Source organism: Molothrus ater, chromosome 11 (assembly GCF_012460135.2).
Source record: "Molothrus ater isolate BHLD 08-10-18 breed brown headed cowbird chromosome 11, BPBGC_Mater_1.1, whole genome shotgun sequence".
Taxonomy (NCBI): domain Eukaryota; kingdom Metazoa; phylum Chordata; class Aves; order Passeriformes; family Icteridae; genus Molothrus; species Molothrus ater.
Genome location: NC_050488.2, coordinates 7,326,958 through 7,352,084, shown reverse-complemented (window position 1 = coordinate 7,352,084; position 25,127 = coordinate 7,326,958). Strand labels below are relative to the sequence as shown.

Genomic DNA, 25,127 nt, shown 5'->3' with positions numbered 1-25,127 from the left:
TGTTCTTATTTCAGCAAACATAGATATGTACTACACACATTCTGCCTTACATATGCCAGTTTACTGTTCTGTGTACCTTTATTTTACCTGAGAAATGTATTTGTGGATGTTTTACTATACCTGAAAGAAATATTTCATCCCCAAATTCTTCTAAAACACTGAAAATTCCATATCCCACTGCAGACTGTGAACTACTGACACACTAGTAAATGACAGACACGGGAGCAAACAGCATCACCCTCCAAGTGCTGGGAGATGATAATTCTGAACCTGTAACCGAACTCATTGCACTTCCCAAGGCAGGCTGCAGTAAACCCTGGAGCCTTTGGGTTACTATTGGGGTAAATAAATAACAGCAAGATGCGAGGGCCGGCCCTGAGCCCTGCCCTCAGCCCTGCCCACGCGTGGCGGCGGGGGTGCGGCCCGGCCCAAGGCCCACGGGGCTCCGCCACGGGCCGGCGACCCTGCAAGCGCTCAGTCACGGGAGCTGCGGGGGGGGAGGGAGAGTGGGGACCGGGGAAGGGTCCTGGGTCCCGAGTTGAGAACAGGGGCCCGGGAAGGGCCCGAGAAAGGGCCGGTGGGGTCGGGACGGGCCCGGCGGGGCGGGGCGGGGCGTGGGCCCTGGCCGGTGGCGGAACTGCAGGCGCGGGCCGGGCGCTCCGGCCGGCGGCGGGGCCGGGCGCGCCGCTGCACCGGCGCGGCTGTTGCCGTTCCGCGGGCGGGGCTGCCCGGATCCAAGATGGAGGCGGCGGGCAGAGCGGGGCAAGAGATGAGCCTGGCGGCCCTGCGCCGGCACGACCCCTTCATCACCGGCATCGCCGACGTGACCGGCCAGGTCGCGCTCTACAGCTTCAGCCCCAAGGACAACGAGTGGGTGAGTCCGGCGGGGCGGGCTCGGCCGTGCCCGTGCCCCGACAGCCGCCTGGCCCGGCGCGCCCGCACGGGGCCCGCGCGGGGCTGCGCTCGCCCGGGGGAGTTCGGGATTTGGGCGCGTTGCCCCCGCTTGTGCTGGGAGAGAGCAGAGGGAAAGAGACGAAGAGAGCAAGCGAGGAGGAGAGGAGAGAAAGAGGAGGAGGGGTAGGAAGAGGGAGAGGAGGAGGAAGAGGCAGAGGAGGAGGAGGAGGAGGAGGGAGAGGCGAGGCCGTGTGTGCGCTCGGGGAGGCGGCGCCGTTCCCCCTTGGACCGGGGCTGGAAGGCGCTTTGGCTGCTGGTGGCCATTGGCTTTTTCTCTTTTTTAATCGTACTTTGTTGTTGTTGCTCGCGCCTGTTGCACAGAGCCCTAGCTGGGGAAGAGGGGGATTTAAGAGATGTGAGTGTTCGTCATTGATTAAAGCACGGTTTTGGCTCCACTGCCGGGTTCATCACGGAGCCATAAAAAGGAGAATACGGGGAACTCCACGGTGTCAGGGCAGCCCTGGAGCTGTAGCAGCTTTCCTCGCACATGCCCGTGGTGAGGATTGCTCTGGGAGCTGGAGTCTGACACAGGGACATGGCCCCAGTCCAGCCGTGCTCTGCTGTTCTCCTTGGAGCAGAACTGGAACACAAACTCTGCGAGATTTGGAGCCTGCCCCGGCAGGGGAAGGCTGTGGAACGCTCTGTGTGTATCACATCGGCAAATTGAGAGAGTGAGCAAAGTATTTTGGCAGTAGGTTTAACTTCCTAATCTTTCTAATAAAAAAAAAAAAGGTAGTTTGTGAAAACAGCAGAGCATATTTTTAGGCCTGTGATGTCAAACCTTATGGAAAGATAAGGATATTGTAAGTCTCTTATTAAAACAGTGTCTAAAACCTACTTGTGTGAACAAGCTCATCCCTGAAGTGCTTTTGTTGTTTTTTGTAGGAGAAAACCGACATAGAAGGGACCTTATTTGTGTATAAAAGGTAAGAGGTGGTTTGGGTTGGTTTTTTTGGGGGAGGGGGGATATAGTGGTGGTGATGTTTGTTTTCTTTCCTTAAGAAAACAAACTCCAGATGGCTTCCTGCAGAGCTTTCATACTCATCATTTTTTGCTTGTCCAGCTGTTAACTGCTGTGTACTCACTCAAAAAGAATAATTTCTGCACATGGATGAATAACTCTGTTAAAAGCCCCTAAAAGTCTTGCTGAGAAAGCATAAAACCTGAATGCCACATATGTACCCACATCAAAAACTGGTTTTTTTGAGCTTATTTTATTAATCCAGTAACATTTGTTAGTGGATTGAGTTTAAGTGCCAAGTCTCCCTTTTGTCTCCTAAAATCCATGAAGCTGATTATGAAAACAATAGAGATGAGAAATTAAATAATATGTTTTAATTTACTCTTGGAATATGGCATAAATTTTTGTAAATGGATGAGGCTGCCCAAAAACTAGAGATTTTGTAGTGTCTGGTTTTGGGGGCTATTTGATTTCCTTTCAAAACAATGGAAGAAATTTCCAGTTCTCTAGGACAGGTAAAAGGGGTGAGGAGGAGAACCAGCACATAAAATCAATCATAAGTTCAAGTTTTAAATTATAGGCAAATAAAAAAATCTAAATGAAATAACACTTTGTTGAAGGTAAGAAATATAAATAATGCAGACTTAAACCATCCTGAAGCAGACTGTCATAGTTTGGTCATTACAATATTTTATCCTGGCATTATGCAGGGATTTGAGTAACCACTTCCTGCTACTTCAGCTCCCAGTTTGGAAATACTTAATGTAAGAAAGTGAACCAAACTTAAAAAAAAAAAAGTCAAAACAAAAACCAAAGCAAAAGCTTTCAGTGTCACTACCTGATGATTTCAAACAAGTTCTCTGTGGTGCATTAAGAGATTCACTTGTGATGGTAATGGTTGTTTACCCTGTTCTTGGAAGCTCTTGACAGATTTTTGTTGTAAATCATTAGGTAAAGGTGGCCACATTGTTACAGAAATATTTATATTTACCAGCTAATTGTGTCTGATTTTTAGCCTGCCTTGATTGTTCTGCTGTTGTTGGTTATACACCAGTTTACTGGCACAGTTGAGTGCTGACAGGACATTCATGCAGCAAGAGAAAACACATCTAAAACTGTCTTGAACTTTCAGTGCTTGCTCAGTGTTCTCTTTTTCCACTTGGTGTCCAGGAAAAATATAGATAAATAAAAATTGCTTCACTAAACTATATAATTCTGAATAATTTACTTTCAGGACACTGGGTTGGTTAAGTCCTTATTTCCAGAGTCTCCCTTTAGGAGGAAATTATGTTTATGGTTCCCCCTGTAAGTGTACTTCATGCTATTTAAGACAGCAGCTCTTTTTTATTGTCATGTCTATTTGCAGTAAGGTAATGGTGCTGTGTAAGTGGTTTGGTTTTTCTCCTCTAATAAAAAAATTCTGAAATTCCTCAAAATGATCTTATGTCAAGTATTGAATACATTTGCATTTTAATGGTAGACCTGCCCTAGTTTTTTTGAATAGATTTTTCAGAGGCGTATCTTTGATTCAGCAGTTTAACAGTGTAGAACTGTAATGTTAATCCTAATCCTGCTTTGAGGTAAGTGTAGTTTGAAATTGAAATTAGGTGGCATGCCAAGAAATGGCATAGAAAAACAGGACTGCAGGACTGCTAAATCTTCACATAATAAAGCAGTGGAAATTTGAAGATAAATGTCTAACTTGGTTTCAGAAAATTACTTCTCTTGATGGAGATATTAATCCTTGGTTTTGTTTTAATTGACACAATAGGTCAGCTTCTCCTTATCATGGTTTTACGATAGTGAATCGACTGAATATGCACAACCTGGTTGAGCCAGTAAATAAAGATTTGGAGTTTCAGCTCCATGAACCTTTTCTGCTCTACAGAAATGCCAGCTGTGAGTATAACTTTCTCTAATCCAAATAAACTTCAGGTTGTTTTATAACCTATATCACTTCTGATTGCTGTGATGTCTGTTTCAAATACAATCTAATGGGGAGGGTTCCAGTGAAATATCTGATGATGTTTTCTGTCTACAATGCTAAATTTACTTAAATAGCTGTTCTATTATATTATCATCACTGCCTGCTTTCAGTAAAAAGCAAATATACTACCAAAGTGCAATGTTGCTCTGGTCTTTAATTAATGATCTATAGGTTTGATCTAAATGTATCTCCCTCCTCCATCAGAATGTCCCCTTGATGGGAACACTGCATTGGCTGTGCTTTGGTGTACCTAATAGACCAGTCAAATGTTAATCCCTTCCTTTTTTCCCCATGGAAGACCTCTGGGATCTCTAAGAAGCAGGATAGATTCCATCATGGTGGCAAAGAGCAGCCTAAGGCAGATGATCTCCTCTGTTTCATAATCTCAGCAATCTTCCTTCCATAAGTGTCACAAAGAGGAAAAAGTCAAAACTGATCAGTAAGTTGAAAAGTCTAGGAGGTGAGGGAAGTGACTGGCAACAGACTGGGAGAAGTACTGTGTTGAGTTGGGTGTTTAGGCAGATTGCTTGTTTGCAAAGAAGGGGAGCTGTAGATGGAGGCAGTGGGGGTAAGATGGACCTGAAGGTGTCAGGAAAGAACTGCAGCTCTGAGGCTGGTGACATAAGGGAAGCAACAAGTTAATTCATTTGGTGGGACTGCTGATGGTATAAGGAAGCAAGAGCTGCTGTGGAATCACCATGGTGTGTGACAGTGACTAGAGGATCATTGGATCATCCAGGGAAGGAATCACAGAATCATTTAGGTTGGAAAATACCTTTAAGATCATTAAATCGTTAACCCAGCACTGCACAGTCCACCACTAACCTACATCCTTCAGTGCCACATCTACACATCCTTTAAATACCTCCAGGGATGGAGGCTCCACCACTCCCTGGGCACTGTTCCAGGGCTTGACAACCCTTTCCATGAAGAAACTTTTCCTAATATCCAATCTGAACCTCCAGTTGCACAAAGTGAGGCCATTTACACTTGTCCCATTACTTCTTATTTGGGAGAAGAGACCAAGCAGCACCTTGCTACAACCTCCTTTCAGGTAGTTGTAATCAGAGAAGGTATAGGCTGTGTGTGAAGCCAGTTGTTTTCCTTGATAAAAGCTCTCCTTTTCCTGTGGGACATAAGTGTGTATGATCTGTGGGAGGCTCAGGGGTTTAGGATAGAGATGACATAGAATAGTACAAGGAAGGAGGAAATCATACAAAGGTCAGCAAGGAAGAAATTACAGACTGGATGTGGGAATTGCATTCTGAAGCCATCAGTATTTTTTTTCCTCTTATTTCTTTGCCATTGACATTTTAAAATACTTTGGTCAGAAACTCTCCTTTCTTTCATTATCCCATCCTATCTCCAGTGATTGCAGATGGAAGATGTCCAATGCAGTTAGTATGTCATGAGTTATTTTCTCAGGTGCCACAAATAAACTGCAGATGAGTTTTTGTGCCCTCTGAGTGTGTTCACTTTGTTCAAATACAAGCTTAAAAGCATTGAAAATGGCATCTAAGCTTTTTATTCCTTATAATTTCCACATCACTTACTCCCTTACATTTTGCATTAAGCTATTTTGTTTTGGATTATTTTTGTTACATAAGGTTTTCTAAATTTTCTGTCCTCTAAAAGAGTTAGAAAACAAATTATATGGTTGAATTGTGTTAAAGCTGTTTGCCTCTATTTGCACAGTATTTGTGAATTTGCAGGCAAATTTGGATTTGCAGACAAATTCAACATGTGTGTGTTTTGTTTGTCTGGGTGGATCAGGGGATTCTTGTCCGAGTTCTCTTCATGCAGAAGGATCTCCACTTCCACTCATTGCCTGCTGGCATGAAAAACCTTGGCATTTTTGGAGCTAATTCAAATCAGAGGTTTTAGCCACTGGTTACTATAATGTGTATTTCCAAGGGCTTAATGTCATGTGTCTCTAATGGCTTAAGGTGAAGTTCTTCTGAGAGCCCTTAATGACTGAAAGAGGATGGACAGCTAGTTTGTCTAAGGAGCAGCTTTCTCTTACACAACCCTGTGTCTTGTAGAGTGGCTTTTACTGTGTCCTTGAAGAAATCTCCTGTCATCATTAGAAACCCTTTATAAGTGATTGAGCTGCTCATTCTGTTTCCTTAGCTTACACATGGGTGATGGCTCAGACTATCCAGTAAAAACCTAAAATCGTGCTAATAGTGCTGTTTGTCAGAGACAAATAGGTACTTTGTGCCTCTGTAGTTACATTGTAACAGGATCAGTAACAAATAGAGATTTGTGCTTCACCAGGGCATGGTAGAAACAGTGGAAGATGATCAAAGCAAAACTGTGTCACCATGCATTTGGGGAAGGTTCCATGTCAACAATATTTATATTCAATGTGGTACTACTGTTATACAAACTTCATGTTCTTACTTTGTTCTGGGATTCTGTCTTGACTTAAAATGAGGCCAAGTCTGTTCTGTGCAGCAGATCAGACCTCTGGCATTTCTGTCTTCAGCAGCACAAGAGCAGTTCTGGGACAGTGAGTAACCTGCTCCAAGCTGCTGATGACTTATGTGAGGAACTTTGCAAGCACTCTACAAACATTGGTTTTGCTTGGCTGGAGGCTGTAAGAATGATTTGCCTGTCATACTAGATCATAATATTTTGGTGGGGTTTTACTGTTCTTTTGTAGTTTGATTTCTTCAAACACTCTTGCTATACAAAGGAATTGTTGGTTTTCTGCATATCAGAAGTTACTTTGTTAAGCTGTAGACATGAGATACTTTATCCAATTGCACAGAGGCATTTTCATCCTCTCAGACCGAGACTGGGTAATTGCCATTTTATTCTTATGGGAAATTACTGATTTTCACAGCTCTTGGGGGGAATCCTCCCATTTTTGGCAGGGTGGGGGAATGAAGCAAATTTCCATGGGCATTCTGGAAGGAGAGCAGATACCTTTCTTATATCTGCCTTTTGCTGTTCTCTGAGCACAATGGAAGACATTTGGATCACTTTGTTATTATTCTGTGAGGTTCCCCTCCATCCCAATCCTACCTTTTTCATATTTCAGCTTTTAATGGGGAAATCTTTCCTCACTCCAGAATTTTTGTTCTCAAAATTATTTTGGCTACATAATGTGGTTCTAACCCCAAAAAAATACCAAATGCAAAAAGTTGGATATAACGCTGCCCCAAGACTTACACCATTTATTTTGTTGGGCATAAGACCCTAAAAGAAAGATGATAAGAATGTGGCTAAGAAACTGTGAGACATTATACCACTTGCAATAGTTAATAGAAAAAAGGTATTCTTGTTTTCACTGTTAAAAAGAATTAAGGAAAGCAAATATCAGCAAACACAAACAGATAAGAAATTACCAAATTGAAAAGAGATTGTTTGACTTACTGTAGCATATTTTAAAACTGGAATTACTCTTAAAAAGTAAAAGTTTTGAGATTATATTCCACACTTAATGTGGAATATATTCCACATGTGGAATATAATGTGGAATTATATTCCACATTTTATTATTTCCTAGTCTGGAATAGGTATTGCTGGGTATATTTGATCCTTGTTGAACTCTCCCTCTGGACACATGCACATTCTTTAGAGAACTCAGATTTTTGTTCATTAAATACTGAATACCATTGACTTTTTTTTTTTTTAATGAACCCAAGCTTGTTTTCTCTTGTCTGTGTTTTGTGGAAAGCATGTTAAACTCTGTTTTAAAAAATGCATGCAGTTCAGCCAGTAACAGTAATAACAGCCAAGTCTGAAGTTCAGTACTTCCTTGCAATCTGTAATGTGAGAATCTGGAGCTGTTAGTTAATAGTTTGCTTAATAATTAAGGAAAATTAGTCCAAGTTTTAAGCAGTATTGAACTTACCTCCTAAAGTCTGCAGGAAAGAGTCTTCTGAGCCTTTCTCATTTATAACTTTTCCCTTGTATCGGTGGTGTTGCCCTTGATAAAAAGGGTTTTTAATCCAAGCCAGTTCACTTGGGAGGTCAGACAGGCTGATTTCCATGGTGCAGAAAAGACAGATGTTTAGCATAAAAGTTGGGCATTAAAATAAATGGTCCTTGTTTGGTGTGGGGTTTTTGTTTGTGGTTATGTGGTTTTTCTCCTTGCTTCCAAGGTAAGAGTAATACAAAAATAATGGATTTTGGAGAGGTTTATACATAAAAGTGGAAAACTCAGTTACAAAGTGCTGTCTTCTGGTCTTATTGTATTATTGATGAAAACAACTTGTATCCTGAACAGCAAAAGAGAAATGAGTTGCATTAGAAGTGTTTCAAAGAGCTCCTGACTGGTTTCAAAGCTGTAAGGAAAGTCTCTTATCACACATGTTCCATTAAGTGTAACATATCTGTGATTGCTGAGGCTGCCTGGCTCTCCAGCAAGCACATTAACCCAGTGGTTTAGTCTGAGATAAGAAAGGAGCCTTTTCTTCATATCTTCATAGCAGAAGAAGCAATGCAAGCTGGGGGAGGGGGGGAATGATTGAAAACTGTGGAGACATTCTAAAAATACATTGTTTGACCTGAAAGACAGCACTCTAACTGCAAGAAGTTTTCTTCTGTGGTTCAGGTTGCAAAGAAGCAATCCCTCTCCCTCCATATAATGCTCAGGTGGCAGTTAAAGTGTTCCTTCCTGAGCTTGGGTGCTGCTTGGCACCTGCTGAATTACTCCATGTTCCTGCTTCTGGAATTGTGCTGTGTGATATATTTGTGAAATGCCTTTAGGTGTTGAAAACAACAGCAAAGGGAGGAACTTTTCCCATTCATTCTAATGGTTTGTAAGTCTATGTGGCAGGCTAATATCTACATGTAGGAAATAAATATGAAGAATGTCAGTGATACAGAGCTGACTGACTGAGGAGAGGTGGCATTTCAGCTGACATTGCTACTAGAGGAAATACGAGCTTCAAGAGAGAGAGATTTATGTCATTTTGCCTCAAACTCTATTTGAGGTGTAAAATGATGCAATATATGTGCTTTTCTTTATGGAAGTGAGTGGGGTTGTTTTCCATGGTTACATTATAGGAGGGCTTTCAAAATACAAGTCCTTTTCTTTCAAGAGTTTGAAAAACTCCATTTCGGTTGTTCTGCTTCATTGTATGGCAACATCAAAATTGGACCTGTAAAATAAAACTTTTTTCTGCCTTCTACCAGCTCTTCCTGATAGTTAAGGGAAGTTTTAAGCAAATCATCTCTTTGAATGAGTTGAGGAGGTATTTGTACAAATGGCTAAACTGCCTTGGGGAAGGGAGTGACAGTGTCTGGAATTGCTGAAACTGGCAGTGCTGATGAGTCCATGTGCACTTCCTCTCCTCTGGCACACAGTTCCATTCCAAGTTTTCCCTTCCTGTGTGTCCCAAGCTTCTTGTTTGTGCTCTCTTATGCTCCAACAGCCTTTCATGAAGCTGATGCAGAAATGGGATCAAGGATCTGGTCTGGACTAGAATGTACCCAGCTGACATGAGGGAGAGGGGCCCCTTGGGGTACAATGGGTTAAAAAAGTTGTGGAAATGTGAGGGTGGGGACACTGCCTCTTGCTGCTTACTTAAAATGAGAGGTGAAGTGAAACTACAATTTGGGGATGCAGCTTCATTTTATGTTGCCAAGGACAAGACTTCTGTCTCGCAGTGGCACTTGGCTATTCACACTCTTAATCCAGATTATAGAAGAGTCCAAGACCTTCCTTTTGGTATTATTCAGCTGTTAGGCTTGAGCAGGAAGTCTTCCATAATCCTTCTGTTCTCTCAAAAGCTCTTTGGTTTCCCATTTCAGTTTTAATCAGGTTTTAAGGATTCATCCAGACAAGTTGGGAGAGAAGTTGATTATTATGTGTTTAGATAAATATTAATGGGTCAGTGTTTCTAACAAAAATTGCATATATCAGAGAAGAACATAGATTACGAAAATGGATGACTTCTTTTAGTTTTATGAAACCTGATTTGTCTGTGGTATGGGTTACTCATTATTCCAGGGCTGTCAAAATGCAGTGTGAATCCTACTGAAAGAATTGCTGCTGATGGTTACAAACTACTGTTACTTGATTGCTAAAGGTGCTGCCCAGCATTCAGCGTAGAAAAGCTGAAAGGAAAAATTCGGTGGCTTCTGTTGGGTGAAACTCTTGCAAGAACTGCAGTACAAAGGTGCGATCAGACATGGGAATATTCAGCTAATGTTTATGCTGGCTATAGCAAAAAATCACATATTTAAAAGGAGCTGGTAAGAGCCAACTCTGTCTTTGCTATAAGGACGTTCTTAATTGAAGCTGCATGCATGGAAGGAAGTGCAGTGTATAGGCAAATATATCCTAACAGTAATGCTGTTGGGACATACACTTCTGGGGAAGGGAGCTGAACTGGCAGTACAGGAGGGCTCTTGGAAAGAGGAAGATAAACATTCCAGCCTGTGGCCTGTACCTACATTAATGCCCAAGTTGCAATCTGCTGTGCATCTTCGTGATATTGTGTAAAATTGTTTTGCAGTGACTCCCTGTGATTGCTTGCCAGTAGTACAAAGTGGAAAAAAGCCTCATACTCTACACCAAACTGAGATTTGGATCTACTTGTGGTCTTGTCTAGGCCTGTTTCTGGCAGAATTGAGTGTGACTTTAATAATTTTTCCCATTTAAATATTATTGTAAGTTCCATATCTTCATTTCTTCAGCAAGTATGCTTTTGAAGCAGCGGTGTCCTCTTGGCAGTTTGTCTGCTAATGAAGTCTTTTCTTCAGTGCTAAAGTATGAGCTACTTCTTTAGTCATGTAGCAACCTGAAAACTTTGTAGGTTTCTATGCAGCAGAAAATCCAGTTGTATTAAACTGCGAAGTTTAATAGAAGCATTTCATAAGCATTGGCTACATGGGTGAAATGCTTTTTTATTGGTTTATGTCTTTTGTGCATTGATTTCTTTGTTTGACTTGAAAAGCTTTGTTATCTATTACTTAAGCTGGAACCTCTAAAGATATAAACAACCAAATTAATACAGCTGTTATTTAATGAAAGAAAGAAAAGTCATGAACTTCAGCTTGTCCTCGGATGTTCTTCTAGAAATGAGATGTCTAACTGACTTCTTGAGGATTTTGGCCCAGCAAAGTACACCTGGAATAAGTTGAAGGGCCAGAAAAATTTTGGTAAATAATTGTCCTCTTTGCCATGACTTGACATTATTTTGAGTGGGCTTTGCTTGAGCTTTTTGAGTATCTTGTGGAAGGAAAAAAAGTGAGTAAAGAAAGAAAAAGGATTTCACTGTGAAATAAAAATCTACCTCTAATGGGAAATGGTTGTGTAAATTTTTTTAACAGTCCTTTCCTTCACTTTAGGTGTATTTATAATCTGTGATTTCATCTACATAAAATCACTGGCATGAACTCCAGTATAAAGATGAGTTTTAAAAGGCTTGAATGCATTTTTTCAGAAATTGAAATACTTTAATGGTACCATGTGTAAAGTGGCCAATTGCCTTCGATGTTCTAGCACTTTATGCATTGACAAACTTCATAGATGAACTAAGATTTAAGGTAACCTGCATTGTGGGCTGGATTCAATACAATTCTGAAAGGAGTTGTGGAGCTTTGTGGCTTTGGTGCAGCTGGGGGCAGTGGGGAGAGGAGCTGCTGTGTGGGGAAAGGCCCTTGGGAGGATTGCTGGGGAAGGAGCAGCTCTTGGCACTCCTGACAGAGTTTCTCCCTCTGATGGAGCTCAGTGGTCAAGCTCCAGCTCTGCAAATTTTCAGTGGAATTTTACTTATTCTGAAACCAGAATAAGGCTGTCTTGCTGAGCTGGAAGCCTTTTGCTCTCACTGCTTTGTCCTGGATACCTTCAAAGAGCAGGGGTCACTATCAGTGTAGTTTTAAGCTGTTCCATGAATGTGACTGTGTGATGGGAGCTTTGGTACTGCTTCCTTCTGGACAGGGAACCTTCCAGAGAGGCTCTGACTGAACTGTCATGCTATAATCCAAATGTTAATGTTGGTCTTTGAATTTGACATATTTAAAAATCAGTGGTTTTTTTTAAATGGATATTGCTTGGCCTAGCTTAAATGATAAAGTCAATTGAAAAGAGGAGGTTGCAACTGTAGTGAGAAGGCACCTGCAGGTTAAAACATTTTCCTGCCACTTTTATTTACTAACAGTACCAAGATTCTATAGTTCTTCCTTTCAATCTGACTGAAGTTGTATTTATGTTTGCACATGTGCTGTTTCTGATTACTTTTTAAATAGTAGGTGGTGACACGCAGTATTTCAATGGAAACTGATGGAAATTTGTATGTTGCAGATCTAATGGACTCCTGTTTTTTTGCTATTGATTTAATTACTTTTTTTTTTGTCTTATACTTGCTTTTTTTCTTGTTTTCTAGTGTCAATTTACAGTATTTGGTTTTATGACAAGAATGACTGTCATCGAATAGCAAAACTCATGGCTAAGTAAGTACTGGGGCCTTCTAGAGATTATTCAATGTGTCTGGTTTTTTTCCTTACTCTCCTAAAAATGGAAGAATAAAACATACTTGCTCATACAAGCTTTTTTAACTAATGAAAATTACAGGTTTGTTTTTAAAAAAAACCGCAGCATTAAAATTTTCAATTAAATTATTTTTTAAAGAGTTGAATTATTAGTTGGCATTCTCCAAAGAAAGCAACTATGTGCCCTGTGTGTTATTTTATATTCTGTTTTGTAGAGGGGTGCTGGCAAAAGATTTTCTAATGCAGAGAGTGTAATGAAATAAATGATGGTTGGGGTTTTTTGCTTGTTTTGTGGTGAGCTGTTTTTTTCTTGGAGTTTGTGGTTTGTTTGGGTTTTATAAGACTTAGCTGTTATTCCTGACTAGAGTGAAGAGACAAAAAACTAGTAGGAGAACTAGGTAGAATTTTCTAGAATTATAGTGGATTTAGGAGTGTAAGCAAAACTGAAATAAGAGCTTGGTGTTGCTGATTTCTGGATTTTGGGATAGTTCCTCTTGCTAAAATGCAGAGTTTAGGTGTACTACCCAGGCTATCATCTCATCCCTCATTCTCAGCTTTGCTCCTCTTTGCTATCACACTGCTTTCCTGAAGCCTCTTATCTCTTGCATGCCTTCAGCAGCATGTCAGGGCTTGCCAGTCAGGCTATCCTGAAGAGTTGCACAATTTAATTACATGGAAATATATAATATTTAATTATATGAAAACTAGTCACAATGTAGATATTTTAAGCTGAATTCTAATTTCTTAGTGTAGGGAGTTTGGTGTGGGTTATTTTGGCTTTTTTAAAAATTAGTATTATTTTCACACAGAAGGAGTGAGAGAAAACACAAATGACAGACTTTGGTATCAAGATACCTTTCAAAATTCTTTTTCTTTTTTTGTCATCCTGATAACCCCATTTCCCACTTTTATTTTTGTCTTCCTAGTTATGTTGGACTTCTTATTGTTAGTTGGTTTGTCTGTATCTAAGGATTAATGGAAAACAATTGTGTGAAACTGACTCTTGGATGTTGTTACCAAAACAAATAACAAAACATCTACTGCCTCTCCTCTTTAGAAACAGAGCATCAGAAGGACATGGCCTTCTCTTCTAATCTAAAACCATTAGTTAATGTTTGAAGTGTGAGAGAGAGCTGGACCCGTCAAACTCTACCATATTCACAGCTGCAGTGCAGATCTAACTTTAGATAGCAAACCTTGAGTCCATTTGGTCTGGTCACTGTAGCACAAATGTTGGGCTACAGATACTTCAGGACTCTTTAAAAAGTGTGATCAGGTAACAGGCCAGTCTGGCCATGGTACAGCAGTCCATAAAGCACATTTACCCCTTTGGCTGGATTGCAATATTTACATTTTCTTCCAAGAGTATTAATTTTGTTCTGTAGGTTTTTGTCTTTGGGGTGGAAATTTGGATTTGCACCCTTTTGTTAAGGTGGAGTTTTTCTTAATCACTGATAGGAAAGAGTGCTGCCTTTATAATACTTCAGCACTTCCAAAACATAACCATAAAAGGTTTCAAGGAGATTTGCATTCTCTTCCCTGCATTTAACTTGACCTTATTGTGCCAGACTGAGTTAACAAGATTGCAGGCCATCCATTTGTATTTTGGTGGCTTATCTTTGAAAAGAAAAGTAAATTAGGCTTTGTAATCACAGACTTCACTTCTCACATTCTCTCCCTCCCCCTGCCCTTCTGTGAGGTTGTGCCAGGTATATTTTCAATGCTGTAACTCCAGATCTTCTTCAACAAACTGTCACAGCAGCTACTGTGTCCCTGAAGGAATATGTGCCTCTTCCACTATCTGATATAATGGAAAGAAACAGCAGGCCTTGCTTAAAAAAGATTTAATCCTGGATTGCACACGGAGCATGTTCAGTGGACAGATTTGCAGTAGTTGACTTTTCCCCCCAGGAAGGGTATTTCGGTATTTGATTTACAGATTTTTTTTTTACGAATTCTAGAATTTTCTGAAATGAAAACATTTCATGGGAGTCAAACTCCTGATTTCAGAAACAATTAATTTGTGTCAAGATGATTGATTGAGAGATGGCCTTTCTAGAAGAAATAGGGCAGAAACTGGAGGGCTTCAAATATTTGAGAAAACTATTGCATTCTGACTTGTAAGTTTGTATGGGGGGCTTATTTTCAGTTTAGTTTATAAGCTTGTTTTACCCTGTTTTCAATAGTCAGACCCAAGAGGCTTCTGAGATACAGGAAGCAGACAAGAATTGGGAAAGAATCTCAGAGTTCTGGGGATACAGTTTCACATTATATTCCATCACCACCATTGAAATGTAATGTGCACAAGACAGAAGATGGAGTTTAAACTATTAGACAGTTACCTAGATGAGAAGAGAATTTGTTATTCTTCAAAAAGAAAGTAAACTTTAAACTTTAAAAAGGTAACAAACACTTCATAATGAACAATAGAAAAATAGTATGAACTGTTTTTCAGAAATTTTTATGATACATTTCTGTGAAATGCCTGCACTCCTTGAAGGTGTTTTGCTGTGAGTTCAATCAGTACTGTTTTCAGGGGAGGATGTTTTATTGAAACCTTCTGGGCCAGCTAATTAAGGCAAAAGGAAAGTCTCAAGAGTGAAGCCTTTGCTGTGCCTGCCAGGCACCTTGTGTGATTTCACTTTGCCCAGAATCTTCCCTTGAACTGAAGTGTTTCTTTTTTCTTATACAATTGTGCTGGCATTTAACATCTCAGCAAAGCATTCTGATTCTCTTACCTTGCTCTTTCTCATCATTAGTTTTGGAGTTGAGTTTAGAGAGGTCCTAAGCCAGGACTGGGTGACCACATGAGGTGCTAGAACAAAATGTTCTCTCAGGGTGTCACCATAGAAACACTTGGGGAGTATTGAGCTGCTTCATCCAAACGAGCACATGCTGCAGTTCTCAGAAATTATCAGGGTTACATTGGCCTCCCTATTGTGAGTTACCTTGCCAGGTGATTGCTGCTTACAGAGAAGGTTGGAAGTAATCAGGAGCTGGTTAAATAACCAGCTTGTATGATGAAAAATTGTGAAAGCAACATTGAATTGCTAAAAGCCAAATCTAACCCTTTTTAGCTAAATTCTAGTGAAGTAAAGAAGCTTGGTAGCTAGAAAACTGAGAAGAAACTTCCAAAATGCAAACTGTTTCTTCCTCAGAAATGTAAATGTAGAGGTACATATAAATAATTGCAGCCTATAAAATCTACAGTTTGTCCTGAATCCTAACTGACCCAAAGAAACTGGAGGCTGGGATGATTGACACTTTCTGTGATTGGTGTGATGGCACCTCTTGGCTCCCCCCTCAGCCATCTGTTCCACAGCATGAGAGTTCTCAAGTGACATGCCAGCTCCAGAGCTCTGCCCTGTTTACAGTGCTTGTTTTTTCTTAACATATTTGATTAATGCAGGCTTAAAAAAGAAGGGATTACAGGCTGGTGTGTGTTTATTTCAAGAGGATAAGCTTCAGCGCACTGCACAGCCATGTATATCTTGTCAACTGCATATGGATTAGGAGTATATGCTGCTTTTATTTTTATTAATGAAATGACCAGGTATACATCAGCTTCTTGCATCTCTGACCTATCCTTCAGATGGAAGATTTTGGATACTTGAGGCAGGCAGAGGTGGAGTAGAAGTGGTGAATGAACCATAGGCACCAGGGGCCAGAGGTAATGCAGGTAATTGGAATGACTGCAGGGCAGCTTGAGGAGGAAATGGTTTGCTGTTTTTTCCAGAGCCTTAGGTGGGGGTGTGAGGGGTAACTTGCTCTAAGTCTTCTTGCAGACTGATTCCAGAGACATCTGGTGTGAGCCAGCTCTCTTCTTTCCCATTGTCTCTGTTGCATAACGGTAGGCCTCATCCTAAACTAGATCTGTTTAGTAATAGATTTTGTTGAATGACATGGCTTGACTTGGCATGTTAGGAAGTAAAGAGTAAAAATTGTATCTTAGTGTATGGTGTAAAACATGTGCTTTTTGTGTATCACATGCTTGGATGTCCACATATTTCATTGTAAAAATGTCTAAACATCAGAGTTTTATAGGAGTAGTGTTTGCTGTAGGCAAACTTTGAGAGAGACAGACCAGTGCTCTGTGAATGGGAGATAAATCGTGCAGACCATTTGACAATTTGTCTTGTATGAACCTTGTAGCAAATGAAAACTTGTGTAACTTTGGTCAGCTATGTGTTAGGCTTCTAGTCAGGCAGAAAAATGGGTTAATGTACTGGGAGTACTTTTTTCTTTACTGCTTTTTGCAAGATGTTAACTCTAGTTAAATTTTTAAATCCTGTTTCTCCTTTCCTTTTACAGAGTGGTTGAACAAGAAGCTCAGAGGTCGCAGCAAGTTTCTCAGGACAGAAAAAGTCCCAGCAGAACCAATGGCTGCAATGAAAACAGGCCCATTGACATCCTAGAGATGCTTAGTAAAGCCAAGGATGAGTATGAACGAGTAAGTAAATGTCTCTTTTCTGGAAACCAGTTTTTAGCACATCAGCTGTGCTTGCTTTAAAGGGTGGGCAGTGTCTGCAATAGTTCCAGCAGCCTTGTTTTCAGAGTGATGTGTTGTTCCCTCCCTCAGGAGCACTGTACTAGGAAACCTTCTCTGATTTCAGGCAAGATGGATTGAATCCTGATCATGTGGTCCAACTTAAAGTGTAGAAGGGTGGACCCATTTTATAATGATTTCTCCTGCTGTGAGAAAATCTTGTCTCTGGGAATAGCAAATAAAAATTGTACCAAACAGCATCTGTCTCTTCTTAGTCTCAAAAGATAAACTGTGGTGTTAGAGACTGACATTCAGTTTGTTTGTAGACTCTATAAAGCATATTTCTCATTAGCTGTAGACTAAGTGTAACAATATTGTTCCTTTGTCTTTCTGTTCTCCAGTTTATTTCTTGTGTCCTGCCTACTGTTTCTCCCTTTAATAAAATAATTCATCTCAGAAGGAAAAGCCTGTTATCCTTTGCCAGTGCTAAATCCACAAGATTACATAATGAGGAATGTTACTTCTCTTAAGAAAAAACTACTTTATATAGTCATGAGGACCAAATTCATACAGGCAGGGTGAATATAAAGGTAATGTGTGGGAGATCCAAAAATGGAAGCAGAGATTCTGAACACGCCTCTTCCCCAGAGTAATAATACAGGAATGTGCCATAGTAAAGCAATGTGTGAGTATTGCATTGCAGAACCATTGGCTTCTGTGCCTGTGCTCCTGGGAGAAGAGGGAGCACATTTGTACAGGGCCTGATTCCTTCCCGGAGTTCCTTGTGCTGCAGAGTTCCTTTGAGTACTTGAAATTGAGTCTTTGTGAGATTCTGGATGGTTACCATACAGTGTGGGCTGAGAAGAGATCAAGCATGTGGATTAAACCTTATATGAGCCATCTTAACCTGTCACTGCCTGATGTACATTGAGGTCAGGGCAATGTGATAAACAACACAGTATCTTTGACCCAGGCTAGATACTCATCTCTGGAAATCACTCCTATGTTCTTTTAATGCTTTAAAATACAGATGAAAACAAAATTCATTCTGCATGTGTGTCAGTGCTGTTTGGGGAGAAGGTGTCTCTGTGAAAGCCAGCATTGTGCAGGTAGCAGCTTTTGTGAGATCACAGAAGGAAACATCACAATGTGATTCATCTTTCAGTGCTGTATCAATCTAGACAGATTTGAAGAAATTGAAGTCTTTTTGCAAAGAAAGGAAAAAGCCCATACCACAGGAATGCACTGCTTTGGTAGTGCCCTCCTGGGTGTGATGAAGCTTTTCTCCCTCTTTGTCCTTGCAGTATTGGATAATGCACATTTCCAACAGATGGCTCTTGGATGACTTGGGATATTCCAGTTTCTCTTCTAATTTTCAGATCTTTTTCATATGAGAGTACTGAAAAGCTTTTGCTGTAAACAGTTCCTAAACATCATGGATGAAGCTCTGTAGACAAGTAAAATTCTGATGATCAGGAACAGATGCAGATATCTTAATGAACAGACAATATCTGTGGTGCCAGTAATACAGCAGTGAAATAGGCAGGGCATGGGCTACAGCAGAGCTACTTTAAAATTGGGGGCTTTGTATCTTTATTTCTTATTGTTGTATATGTGTCTGTTTCTTTCTTAATATTTTAGAACACCAGGAAAACTGGAATAATTACTTCATTTCCTTTTTGTGTGTACATGAACCATAAGTAAACTTGTCCATGGTGATCCATCAGAGCCTGCTGTTACTGTAGTGCTGTACAGTTGTCAGAAAAGCAGATCTGAACAATGTTGGTCACGTTTCAAGCAAACTTCTTTTGAGAATGTTCTGTTGACCACCTCAGCTTTAGCAACAAACCCCTGGCACATCAATTTCGAAGCTCTTGTAGCCAAAGTGTGCCAATGTAAACGTGATGAAGTAACCAACTTGGTTGGAATATGCCTTCTTGAGAGACCTTTCCTGACTTAATTGTTTTTTAAATAATTTTATGGCACTTGGTAATTATGCATGAATTTGTATTTAGGAGCAGAAAGTACTTATCTGCTGGTACATTCCAGATGGATCATACAGTAATCCTTGTGTGCAGCCCACATGAGATTGGCAGAGTGTCAGCATGAGAAGGGGGCAGAGGGAGTGAAAAAGAGATTTATGAAGGTCTGAGTGCTTTAATCTAGGATTCCAAATCAGCTTAATCCTTCAAGTACACACTACATCAAGCCCATATGTGAAAATGAATGAACTCTGAGATTTTTTTTTAATGAAGTGAATGGATGCTTTTTATAGTGTGGTTTTGTGTTTGTATTTCAGTTTGAGTAGGGAAACATACTGCAGCTTATCCTCTAGTGAAAAGAAGACTCTGCCTTTCCTGATTTTATAACTTAAAGGTCTCCAGCCTTTCAGGCACAAGGAGTTTTGACCTTCAAGTTAGTGACTAAAAGTCAGAAAGATGTGAGAGCCTGCTTCTCTTCTCTGTCCTTAAATCACAATATGTAGGCTTGGTTTTGTGTTTATTGCTTTCAGTTAGAATTTGAAAACAAAAGAATAAAGCTCAGATTGCTTTTTAATCCGTTGCTAGAAAATTTAACCCATATTTTACTGCTTTGGGTAGGATACCAGAGCAGTGTGTATGTGTTGTACCAATGGTTGAGCTCTATCATATGCATCAGGTGTAGTTTACTCATGAAAGCTGGATTATTCTACAGTCTGGGTTTTTCTGGTGATTTTAAGAGTAATAGAATATCTGTATTTGTTTATTTTTATGTTTATTAAAGATGAAAGTCAAATCCAGCTGAAACATACTGTGTTATAATGCAACTCTCTTGCCTGGTTTTGTCTTGTTTGCAGAAAACCAAAGACAAGCTGTCTTTCTATCCATTTAGAGTACTTTCTGACAGGATTTTTTTTTTCCTAAGTTCTAGTTTGGGTTCCTGATTGAATGAAGTGTAACAAACTTCTCTGTTAGCAGCCAATGCAGATACAGGGTGTGAAAAGCCCACCTCTTCTTTAATGTATCATTTTTGTTCTTGGTGAAAAAGTATAAATCAGTTGTATTTTCTTGTTGCTTTTCTTATAATAATAAAGAGTAAAAGTTTTATGACTGCATACCAGATTCTGGATGTCTTGGTATGACTTTTATTTCCTAAAATAAATAATAATATTTGTGAATTCCACAGGGCTTACAAAAATAAGTGCTTTGTACCTCATCTGTATTTCAGTCCCAAGTGCCATGTAAACAGGACTGTCTTGTGGGTAAATGTAGACTGAAACTCATGTATTATATTAATTTTTTTCCTTTTTTTTTCCTCCTCAGAATCAGATTAGTGACCTAAGTATTATATCAAGTTCTGGAATGCAACAGAATTCAAATCCTCCAAAGCCAGAAAGCACAGAGCCTTCAGAACAGAAGCCTTCATTACAAGTGCAAGAGCAGGTATGTTTCATCCAACCCTAAATGAGGGGGTTTTTTTCATTTAATACTTTGTTTTGGTACCAAAATTGATTTTTTTTTTCTTAAGATGCCTTCAGTGTTTGCCCAATGTATTATCACTAAACAAATGAGTTTGAAGACTTTAAGGATCCTAAATTCTGTCTTTTGAAAAATGCTATGTTCACACTACTGTGAATATCCACGTTGAAATGAGCCCACTTGGCTTCTGGAAGAAGTGAGTCTGTGGTGATGTGTGGGATGACTTGGAGAGACAGGAGGCAAGAACAGATGACCATGCCTGGTGGTCAGGTCTTTCCCTCAGGAACTCAAGCCCTGGTGTTCTCTCTCAGACATTTCCTGAAGGTTTATCTGTGCTTCAGAGCCACAGCTGTGGGTCTGCACAACATTTATTTGTAGAGATAAATTCAGAGAAACAAGTGAGTGAACTGTGCAGTACCTAGATTGCCTGTGACAGGGAGGTGCCGTGGGCCTGCTTGCAGTGCCACCCAGTGGGCACGGGACAGGCGCTGCTGGTGCTCCCGGAGGTGCCCCGTGGAGAGCTCCTCTCCCTGCCCTGCTTCTCTGGGGTGCTTCTGATGCAATAAATCACCGTGCCCGAGAAGGGAAATCCCCTAGGAAAACGTGGGCAAATTTGCACTTAGTACTTGTAATAAAACACACAGTTTGGAGGGGTAATTGTAGTTCCTAGTTCGGGTCAGAGCTGGGGCTGGACAGCAGGAGTCTGATTTAGGGGTAGGGTAGTAACAGTTAATGAACTAAAATGAGGGGTGGGAGTTTGCTGGGATTATTTCTATCCCAGCCCTTCCAGCCCCTGAGCAGCACCTCTGGTTTTGGGTCAGTGATGGAGTGAGCCCTGGCAGCCAGCTCTGTTTGCTGCATGCCATGTCTGGAGACCTGGCACCAGGGCTGCCTGAGGCTTTGCTTTCAAAGTACATATTTTCTTTGGGTCACTCCATGTAGACTGTACAAAATCAGCTGAAATGCTCCACCTGACAGTGCATGGAATTGCAGAAGAGGAATCAATTAACTAGTAAAGGAAAAGCTGGAAAGATAAGATTCTAACAAATTGCTCTGAAGTAATTAAAGGGAAAGTTGATTTATAGAACATGTAAAATGTCATATTTTTAATTCTGTTGAGCTATTTAAAATAATAGCTGCAGAGATATTGGAAAAAATTAATTGGGTAACATAAATGATAGTTCTATAAAGCCAGTTAACTGGGTTCAAATATATCTCAAATGTGTTGGTTCTGAGTCACATTTTTAGTAACATGGACAACTGAGAGACTACTGGAAAAACATTCCATTTCAACTATAAAAATACACATTTTTCATCTAATTAAAACAGATGGCCAGTGAAATCAAAAAATAGTGTGCATATGATAAGTACAGTGAGATTGCTAAATTCCCTCCAAAATGTCACACTTGCATGTTGATTAACTTCATCTCATGCTAAAGATACCACACATGTGGGAATAAAAATAAATGTCTCCTGTATGATATTATGTAGTTAAGTGTTGTATCTTGACAATTCAAAATTAAAATTAGTTGTATCATGAAATGCTTCTGTGCCAGGAGTCTGCAAAACTGAACCAGACCACTGGTACTGAAGCATGAATAAGCAGAGCTGGGACTAGAAAGCTTAATTTATCTGAAATCATTTCTGGAGAAGCCCACTGAGCAGCAGCAGCATTCTATTCCCATGAAATAAAGTGATCTCATGGCCTTTATGCAGCCCCTTGTGATAAAGGTCTTCATAAAAACATTGAGTTGATGAAATGCTCAAAGTACACCTCAGCCAGACAAGGCAGAAGAGGTGGTTTATACTCCATGCTGGAAAGTAACTTAATGTTTGAGACTATCCAGTCTGACTGGGATCAGGGCATGGTAGAGATTTCAGTTTATTACTTGACTATTGTAATGTATTAATAAAAGAAGGCTGTTCAATTAATCATACTGAAGTGAACAGCTGAGTTTGAAATGATCTGGAACAGTGATTTTTCTCTTAATGGAATCTTTATGCTTGAAGGACGGGTCTCCAGAACATCAGTGGAAAAAAGTAAGAACAACTTTCTAGGAAAAGATTGCTAACATAATTAACAAGGTTTATAAACTATGGCATGCCCCAGCCCCAAAATGAAAGAGTGCCAGTCTTTTAACTAGCTAAAATTGAATAACAATGACAGTAGAGATGAGTAACCTGGGCAAAAGACAGTGTGACTTCAAGCTCAAGGGGCTCTTGTTGGGCTATTTGTGGCACCTGTGCTGCTGTGCCTTGGCTGCTGTTCTCTGTGCTGGGGAAATCAGAGCCAGCAGAGCAATGTCATGGTGCAGTGGTTGTCATTGTGAAGTAACATCTTTGTTTAGACATACCATCAGAATACACTGGAATTGTGCTTCAGGCCATTCAGTCTTCTGAACAGAATGTTGTATTTCAGTCCAGCTGTTTTACATAACTTCTGGTCCTGTGCAACCTCAAAAAAAAAAAAAGGAAAATATTGAGATGATTTGTGTTAATAGCTGTTTCTTTTCTCTTTAATGAAACACATTTTAAAATATTTTCAGTGAAATGTTATATTCTTAAAACCATATTTTTCTAACAATGTCAGTGGTGTAGGCCAGATGTATTTTTTTTGAGAGACTAAAGGGCTGGTAGATGTAACTGTGTACATATATACACTTTTCAATGAGATACATATTTAGGTTTATAGAAATTCTCTTACCTATTGTAACATCTACTGCACTAGGGCTAGGAAAACCATCTAGGCATGTATTGCTAGTTCAGTTGTGCAGCTTCTGGTTTTTATGTTCCTTTCCCACCTTTTTGACCATTTCACTATTTCTAATTCTGTCATTTCTGTGAGGATTTTTTCAACATGTATGTTTTTCCTTTCACTTCCCTAAAGTGCCTTGTGTAGTTAGGGCTGATGGATGATGGCAGGTGCCATGTTCCTGACACAATCCATAGCCATCCCCCTTCCTGACTACTGCTGCAGAGACTGTCCTGAGATGGCCTTCAGGAAAAGCTATACACAGCCAGGATGTTCCTCATAAATTAAATTAATTTTAAAATTCCTATGAATGGGGCACTCTTGGTATCCAAACTGTGTTTTATATGCATTTGACCTAGTTGTCTCTCCTAACTTCCTTGAATTTGTAATAGACTGTGTGATCTGCACAGTGCTGTGTCTAGTTCTAAACTGAAATCTTCTTCTCCCTTCTTTTTAGCCATTTCAGTCAAGGCAGAAGCATCTGACTTTGGAGGAACTGTTTGGAACCTCTGTCCAAAAGGAACAGCCTGCAGCTCCATATCCCAATCCAGAGAGAATGGAGAAGCTGCAGACAGATGCATCTGCCAGAGAGCAGCACAGTTTGCTTTTGCCTTTTTCCTTTGACCAGTCACCAGTAATGCAACAATCCCTGGGGAAATGTGAAAGCCCAAGCATTAAAGGCAGTGCCAGCCAGCAGGACTGTTTGACACCTATGATAATACCTCCAGCTTCAGTTTCCCAGCCTGAGCTGAAAAACGTTCCAAGCTATTCAGTTCGTTTAAGCCCTGTTCTTAATTCAGCCTCAACAATGGAAGCTGCCCCTGCTCAGATGCTTCCTGGCCTCAAACAAAGCAACAGTATAATGCAGGTTATGCAGCAAGCTGCCAAGCCCATATCCCCACTGGTGAATCAGCCGCCATCTGACGTGAACCACGCTCCACAGAATCTCATGGCTGGCCAAAGCCAGCTCATAGCACCCTTGACTACAGCAAACACAGGGACTGTCTCAAATGCATCTCATACAAGTGTTGATCTTCTCCAGAAACTCAGGTTGACCCCACAGCATGACCAAACACAGCAGCAGTCTCTCGCTAAGAGTCCCTTAACACCAAACATCTCTGCCTCGGTTGGCCAACTTGCAACACCAGAAAGCTTCAAAGAATCTCACAGTAAGCCATCAGCCTTGAACAGCAAGATAATCTCTCCCCTTCAGGTATTCTGTGGGCTTTGATATCCATGAAGCTTTAGACTACATGTATTTTTCCCTTGAAAACTGTGCTGTTATATATTAGCTGTTTGAAGATAATGAAGGATTTCCACTGTGTGGTATTGATTGAATGGCTAGGTTAGAAATTCAGTTCCATTAGTTTTGTATCATTAGCATCTGCTCTCTAGCGGAGGAGGTTTTTCAAACTGCTGCTGGTAGTGGGTGAATAAGTCCTAAAGATTTCATCTTGTGTTAGAAAAGTACTGCTCAGAGCTGGGGATCTGAGAAGGGATGGAAGGTTGCAGGCTGAGCACTGTGATGGAAGATGATGTGTGGAAGTCTGCAATACAATTAACAATTTCCTTTTTCTGATTATTTTGCTTTGAGTGTTTTGTACTCCTTCAGTTTTGACCCACTTCTACTGTGGGCTACATTGAGATACGGCTTTATAGGTTTGCCATAATAGTGAAAGCATAAAACATGAGTTCAGATTTTTTCTCTTTCCAGCTTCCCATTGATTATATCAGTTTTACAAAATTGATCAAATTATAGCTAAAATCTTGAAATTTACATTTTTGTGGCTTTCTTAAAAACAGAATGACCTCTAGAAATTGAGCTGTGGATGGTAACCTGTAAATTTTGCTCTTTTTTTCCCTTTAACTCAGACTGTACAACAAAACAAGGAATCAGAAGTATTTCCACAGCCGAAAACTTTGTCTAAAGCAAGTCAAGTAAGTGGATAAGTACCTCTGCTAATCAGTCTCAGGGGTTTTCTTAGGGGGAAAAAACCCAGCTGCAGTACCCAGCTGATAGCCCAGATAGTCACTGCCCACTGACCATATTGAAGGAGCTGTTATGAAACAGTACTGGA

General features: G+C 40.3%; 1 protein-coding gene across 2 annotated transcripts in view; it reads left to right on the top strand.

Annotated features, from left to right (window-relative positions):
• Positions 1 to 739: 739 nt before the first annotated feature.
• Positions 740 to 25,127, top strand: part of DCP1A (decapping mRNA 1A) — a 31,912-nt gene continuing 7,524 nt past the window's right edge. The window contains exons 1-8 of one of the 2 annotated variants that reach the window (XM_036391013.2): positions 740 to 874; positions 1,840 to 1,880; positions 3,687 to 3,814; positions 12,248 to 12,314; positions 16,665 to 16,803; positions 20,142 to 20,261; positions 23,507 to 24,262; positions 24,922 to 24,987. In XM_036391013.2, the coding sequence (XP_036246906.1) occupies positions 740 to 874; positions 1,840 to 1,880; positions 3,687 to 3,814; positions 12,248 to 12,314; positions 16,665 to 16,803; positions 20,142 to 20,261; positions 23,507 to 24,262; positions 24,922 to 24,987 (1,452 nt within the window). The remainder of the gene's footprint in view (positions 875 to 1,839; positions 1,881 to 3,686; positions 3,815 to 12,247; positions 12,315 to 16,664; positions 16,804 to 20,141; positions 20,262 to 23,506; positions 24,263 to 24,921; positions 24,988 to 25,127) is intronic. The other variant, XM_036391015.2, reaches the window with a different exon arrangement.